This window comes from Lepidothrix coronata, unplaced genomic scaffold, assembly GCF_001604755.1.
Source record: "Lepidothrix coronata isolate B3197 unplaced genomic scaffold, Lepidothrix_coronata-1.0 Scaffold136, whole genome shotgun sequence".
NCBI classification, from domain to species: domain Eukaryota; kingdom Metazoa; phylum Chordata; class Aves; order Passeriformes; family Pipridae; genus Lepidothrix; species Lepidothrix coronata.
Genome location: NW_016690316.1, coordinates 556,077 through 563,247, shown reverse-complemented (window position 1 = coordinate 563,247; position 7,171 = coordinate 556,077). Strand labels below are relative to the sequence as shown.

The following is a 7,171-nucleotide window of genomic DNA, read 5'->3' as shown; positions in this document are numbered from 1 at the left end:
TCTAGTTTATGATGATACAGTAGAAAGAAGTTTAATTTCTCAATCTAATTACTAATGTTTTTAAGAATGCTGTCTTGGTGAAAAAGTTCTATTTTCTTGAAGTTACTCTGTAGAGAGAAAAGGTTAGGGTTTGCTTTATGGCTTTTGATAAAAATCTGAACATACTTCATTTTCATAAAACATCCCTGTATGACATAAAATATCTTTTTTAATGAGTAGTCATATACACTTTCACACATCACACAGAAGATTTCATTGTCAATACAGGAAAGTTGGTTACAGGAGAGAAGTGATTTAATTTGTCTGTTTAGCTGAACTGAGTCTTGAAATTCTGTGTAACTGATTGTAAGGGATAATGGCTATCATTTCAGCTAGGCAGGAGCGGGGAGATGGAAGCAGGAAAGTAACTTTTCTCTGGTCATGTTGTAATGTAATTTGCTGGTTTTTTTCCCTTTATCAGTTCTTGAAACCTAATTAGCTTCCTTTTTTTTTTTTGCAGCCAGTATGAAAAATAAGGCAGTTTGTTCAGCTTCATATGGGGGCTTATATTATAAAGCAGATTTGTAAACATAAACAGACATATATATTTATAATAATGAAAACATTAATGAAGCTTAAGGTGGTCTCAGCTGACATGTTGGTAGAACCAGCAAATAAAATGTCTTCAAAATAGATCTGGCTTTTCAATTTCAAAGGATATAAAGAGGAGAATCCCAGATTTTTTGAGCTTCACAAAGCTTCAGCTTTCAATGAATTTTTTGTCTTTTTGCATTTTGTGAGAGCCCAGCTAATAAAAAATCTTATTACTAGTGCTTAATAACATTACTTTCTTTCCATTTATGCCAAAAGAGATGAATAGCACCTCATTCCTTTTTTCTCAATATAATGTGCACTCTCCCCTAGTTTCTAATGAGATAGTATAGCAAGCCACACAGCTTTCATAAATATTTGTTTTTAAAGGCATCAGTTTTGACCATAAGTAAAAATTCTACTGCTAGCAAAACCCAAACCTCTTTGCAAGAGGTTGGCCTCAGTGTTGTTGCCATTTCCTAGCAAAGGCTACCCAGTGCCACAGTGATCATCCAGGCTTTGTACCTTTTTCTTTGTATTTTCTCCTCAGTTATGGTCATCCCAGAGAAGAGTTTTGTCAAAAGATAAATGTTCTTCTATTATGAGTAAGAAGACAGGCAGATTAGGGAAAGCATCTTGACTTCTAACACTGCTCCTCACTGCCCCAGAACAGCACTCACACGCTGTGGACTCACACACTTGCTGCAGACATGGGCACCAGCCCGCTTTCTGTTCTTCTCTTGGAAAGCCCAGATCAGGGAGTGAGCATAAACAAGGGCAATAAAATGGTGGAAGGGAAGAAAGCGGGAGAAAGAGACTGAGGGAGAGAGAAGCCAGCGGTATGAGCTAAAAATTGGGCAGGGCAAACAGCTGTAAAGCTGAGACGGGTATGAGGCTTCGGTAAGTGCCAGTGGTGAAGAAGAGATCTACCAAGCAAAGCTGAGAACAGGAATCATGCATCTGAGAAGCTACCGGTCTTTCTCAGAAATAACAACCTTTTAGCAGATTTTTACCACTTTCAATTGACCCATAACCAGAACTGCAATTATTTCAATATATTTTATAAAAAATAGTACTTAGTTTACTTTCACATAAGTGAAGAGATACAATTGCACAATGGTGGTTACAATGGTAGAAATACATACTGTCGATAAAATGTTTGCAAGAGATTTAAAAACATACTGTACAGCACCACATCTGAAATTGGGTGATGGCAAAATGAATCATACTCCATGTCTAAGTAAATTAAGTTCCTAAATTTTTCTGAATAAATAAAAAAATACAATGTGCAATATGTGTCTGACACTACCAAAATGCTTCCTGAAGTTAAGCAATAGATTAAAACCAAAAATGAGGTAAAAAAAGACATTCATGCATTTAAGCCAACATTAGTCTCCGACTCTAAAATAAGGCAGATCGTAATCTTTTAAAAACTGTCTTTAACCACTTAAATTCTCTTTAGTGCTTTTCAAGACAAGGTCTTGACAGACCTTGTAGAATCATGAGTTAAGATGCTTTTATTTCCGACAGGTCATTTTAGACAGGCTCAGCCATATTTGAAATGCATTACATAGTAGAAAATGTTGCTTTTCCTTAATGAAGAAAGAAATGTAAACTAAAAGGAACTGAAAGAGATGGATGCTTTTAGAGTTAATCACAAATGAGACTGCTTTGACGGAGGGAGGTAAGGGAAAGAAAATTATGTGTCATCTTCAGTTTTAATGACGTGGAAGAGGGTGACGTTAAACAGGACTTGATGTCCATTATTCCAGGCATAGAGAGCTCTATCTCTTGCATTGTAGTCAAGCATGGATATATGGAAATACTGATTATGGAAAGGAATGTCTGTATACTCATAAGTGGAAGTTTTTGTGGAATAAGAATAGTAGACCTTGGCTCCTGTTAAGTGAGAGTTAGTAACATACAAGGTGCCACAGATCATGAAGGATTCTCCAGCGCTTCTCTTTGGGTAGCCTGTGCTCCAGCTCTTCAGCACCTCCAGAGTATCCTGGTTTAGCTGGCTGATGACAATGTTGCCTGCATTCTGGTTGGTGGCATACACAGCCCACAGCCCAATTTCATCTGCCATCAGATCAATATCAGAGAAGCCCCCCCAGGTGTAAGGGTAGACATTGTGAAAGCCAGCGTATTCCAGGCTGCGCTGCGCAAGCACCCGCCCCGTGTCAAAGCTGTATTTGATGATGATGTTGCTCTGGTACTTGTTGAAATAGAGGGAACCATTGTAGACAACGTGGTTGGTGCCTGCCCATTTGAATGGAAGGTTGTATGTCCTTGATTCAGCTCCACTGACAAAGTCTGCAATTGATTTATATTCACGGACAATTTTATTGTTAGTGTAACTATCCATGTACCAGACCTGGAAAGAAAACAAAGATTGGGAGTAAACATCTGGAACACAGTTTGTGGTACATGAGCATGATATGGCATGACGGATAAATTGCAGGAAAAGAGGGAAAACGGGTTTTAGATATGCAGCAGGCTATCAAAGTACAGTATTGCCGATATTGCTGTTACAAAAGCACGAGGAACTCTTGAATTTCTGAATCAAAACTTACCTATACAGGTGAACTTTAAATATAACTGTTACTAACTCCAGTGTCTGCATTTTCAGAGAAATTTAATTTTGGATTATTCAGTGTTTGGGTCTCTGCTATATGGAGCTTGCTTAAAGATATTCCCAGAGACTAATAATCTAAGAGAGAGATGGAAAATGGTATGCGAGCTAAACTTGAATTTATACTTAGGAATAAACATGGTTGAATTTTTTTCAACTGAATCTCTAATCAATGAAAAATAGTCTATTCTTAGGAAAGAAAACAAAAACAATAGCAATGAAACCAGTAAAGTTTAGAAACCATTTTTCTCCTTAAAACAGAATCAATAATTCTTTTTAATGTGCTATGTGCAACTTCCATTCCCCCATTTTTTCCTTCATGCATTTTACCTTTTCTCCTTTTAGTTTGTCAGAGGACAAATAAAATCTCGGCTAAAAAAAAAGAAGAATGATTTCTGGAGGGTTTTTTATGCCAATTTCAAAACTGACATGAACAAAATATTTGTATAAACACCAGTTCAGCTTCTGGCTGCCCATTACTTGGTGCAAGGAGGGTTTTGCATGGTTTGCATGCACAAGTAATTTGTGTGTTACTTGAAGGTGGTGGCTGTCAGAGGAGGGGGTGGAAGGGTGTGCTGGGAGGGGACTGAACAGGGAGCAGGTGCTGATGGAGACAAGGGCTCATGAGCATGATTCCGGAGCAGCCACTGGCACTCTGAGGTATCAGAAGAAACTTTTTCAGGATAAGATGGGGCTGAGTAGAATTTGCTGCTCTCCTAAAGTTAATTGAGATTTCTGGGGTCAGTAGTAAACCTGCACAGACACAGCAGGTAGGGGAGAGCTGCACACAGATCTTTAGTTATTGCTATTTGTATGTAGCCTTTGGTGTTTTTTTTTCTTTTCTGTAGTCAAAAAGCTAATGTTGTGGGTTTCATACAAATGAAACCGTGTTTTGACTTCCAAACCCCTTTGGACAGAGCAACTCCTTAAAGCTGTGTCCTATTTTAGATCCAAACAATAAAATAACTTGGATATGATGCAGAAAATGGCCTGAATACAGATTATATGGGGCCTAATCCTGTAAATTTTAACTGTGCTGAATTACAAGTCATGCTATTGAGTAAAAGTGTGCATGTTTGTTTTGTAGTACTTGAGTTCTTAAAGACCCAAGCTCCATTAAACATGTTAGGAAATAAAAAGGAAGTGTAGTCAGTTCAGAGAGATGTTTGTCATCCCTGAAAAAGCTGAAGACACAAAGGTGCTTAGCTAACTTTTGTCTTTGGATATTTTTGCACAAACTCTTGCTTTTTCTCTGACGATGTTAAGTGTAAAAATGACTGAAATAGAAGAAACATGCTTGGGAGTGTAACTTCATAGGGGAAAAATACATTTTTAAGGATTAAAATAAAGCAAGTTAAAAAAAGAGGGGGCACAAAGATAGTCAGTGCCTTTACATACTCGGTTATTTTTCTCCGATGCCAGTGGATCCGTCATCCAGGCTCCAAATCGGGTTCCGGATATCTTCACTGTAATGGGGCCTGTAATTTTCATCAATTTGCCGCATGCTGAAATTAAAAAAACAAATGCATTAATGCAAATAATTGCACAACTCTCCTTGACATCTGTCAGAGCACAGGACCAATTGCTCTAAACTAAACTGTGGCTCCAGGGGATTCAGACTTATGTTGAATATAAATTGTCATCTTCACTGAAGGAACTTTTCCATATCTTCTGAGCTGAAGGGAAGAACACTTAATGATAAATGAAATGAAGACATAATCCTCTGTCACTTTTGCCTTCAGGAAGTTCAGTGCACAGCTAGGACTGATGGATGTTTCAGTTTTCCATTGACCAGGGTAACAGGGTGGTTAAGGGCACACAGGAAAAAATGAGCTTGTACACAAAGCAAGCTCTACACAAAGCTTGTGCCTGATTGCCCTGTGGTTGCACACATGTAGCTGTTCCAGGACTGGGGGCTGTGTGAAGAAAATATGAGAATTACTCAGCAAGCTTGGCTGTATCACTTGGCTTCTATTTCATTAGACTGCCTCATATTAAACTGTCTGGGAGGAAATAATGAAAGTCGATATGATCTTGGATGCTGACCTTCCTAACAATCCAAAAATCTATATTTTAGGGGACATTAATAACATTCCTATTAGCAACAAGCTCCTGGTAGAATTCATTGTATTTACCAAGGATTAATATCACATAGCGGTGTGCAGGTGATTAGGTGAAATAGTATGGTTTTACAAAAAAGATGTTCCATAAGAATGTGAAAAGTGAAATCTTTCACTAATTTTTTTAATCTAAATGTAAGTACTTCTCTGTGCTACATGGTTGTGCTGTACTGTATAACCCTACCTATCTAGGAAATGTGGAAAACAAACTATCTGGTGTTGTGAATGAATTTATTCAGTTCAAAAGAGGGTCACATTAAGCCTAAATTTTTTACTCTCTGTAACTGGCAAGGAGTGTAATGTGACAGTCTGTTTCCCTCACTCAGAATGGGGTTAATGCTGTGGTGGCAACTCAGAGGCTGCTCATGGAGTTTTTGTTCAGAGCCAGGGAAGTGGGGTGTACTGGCAATGAAGATAACTGAATACAGGCTGAGACCTCAATGAGCAGGGTAGGCTGTGTCTATTTTCCAGGTCAGTTAAAAGGCACTATTATTTACAGATCTCAATCTATGGACGTTGTAATATTTTGAAGATATTTTTGGAATTACCTATTTTAAAGAATCTTACAGTTTTTTTACAGTTGATTATCATTGTACAGATTTTTTTTATTCTGGATTTCTCTGTAGATAGGCTGCTATTATTGTGCACTGAGTGCTCTTATTCTACAGCTATGAACTGCTATTAGCTTGAAGGGTAGAGGATTATATCCCACGAGGGTGAAGGCTTTTATTTTTAGATGGTATGTTAGTAAATAGTCTCAGAAAAGGGCATGAGATAAACTCAAACCTTCAGAAAGGTTAACTTTGGAATCTGGAATATTTAATTTGGAATAAAATTATCAGAAAAATAGTAATAAGTAGAAAGAAATTGGAAAAAATCATTACTGCTGAATTTGTAGTTTTTAAAATAATTAAAATACAGTGAATGTATGAGTTATAAGGTATACTAATTCCTGCCTTTAAAACACAGTACTTAAATTAGTAGGAAAACATAGTCAAAGAATTTGGAATCTGAAACAACGTTTCTTCTATCAAAAAAAGAAATCCAGGAAGTTAAATATGGAATCATATATGAGTTATGAAATTTTGCTTCTGAATGGAGAAAACTTGTGGAAGGGGCCCATGGCAGAGATGTGAGGGTGCTCTCAGAACCCAGGTTTGTGTCTGGGCTGGGTAATGCCGTGTTGGGGTAGGCAGGGCAGCGTGAGAGCGTGCCTTGAATTTGCAAACTGTGGCTGGGTGAGCAGTGCCAGGGCCAGGCAGAGCAAGCGCTTAGTGAGGGCAGGCAGAGCATGGGGGGCAGTGGGTCGGGTCCCTCAACCAGGGCAGGTGTGTGAGAGCTCACAGGTTTGCTCCCCAGCGTGGGTGTGTTTGTGGATTGTGGGGAGCAGCACAGGCACACACTGAGCTCGAGGCCCCACATCTCCAGCAGAGGTGTAAAAGCAGGTGATGTGTTTGTAAAATGTGCTAGCTGCTGTGGGGGGGCTGTGCACACAGCTCCGTGGGCTACAAGTATATTTTCCGTATATGGTAAGTTATTCCTATTGTAGTGATAATTCATAACCCATTAGCAGGTTTCCTCTGTAAACCTCAGCAGTACTTGAGGTCTGCTGACCTACTTGCTCACAGCATGTACAGTAAAAAGGAAGCAGCAGAGCTGTCAGTGCCCACCTCTGTCTTCTCACCCCAGTCTCCTTACAGTTGAAAGATCCTTCAGCACAGGAGCTTAATATATAAAGTCTCTGCCAAAATTCTAGTCATTTAAGTCTAGTTGCAGACAGCCTTTAATAAAATTATTGACATGATTTTTAAAAACGGGAAAATATTATTTACAGTTGTTTACCCTC

The 7,171-nt window shown here is 38.6% G+C and overlaps 1 protein-coding gene across 2 annotated transcripts in view; it reads right to left on the bottom strand.

The window, feature by feature from the left end:
* Positions 1-483: 483 nt before the first annotated feature.
* The window catches only part of OLFM3 (olfactomedin 3), a 52,554-nt gene continuing 45,866 nt past the window's right edge, over positions 484-7,171 (bottom strand). The window contains exons 5-6 of one of the 2 annotated variants that reach the window (XM_017827261.1): positions 4,604-4,710; positions 484-2,947 (exon numbers count right to left, since the gene is read on the bottom strand). In XM_017827261.1, coding sequence (XP_017682750.1) covers positions 2,270-2,947; positions 4,604-4,710 — 785 coding nt within the window. In that variant the 3' untranslated portion in view covers positions 484-2,269. The remainder of the gene's footprint in view (positions 2,948-4,603; positions 4,711-7,171) is intronic. The other variant, XM_017827262.1, reaches the window with a different exon arrangement.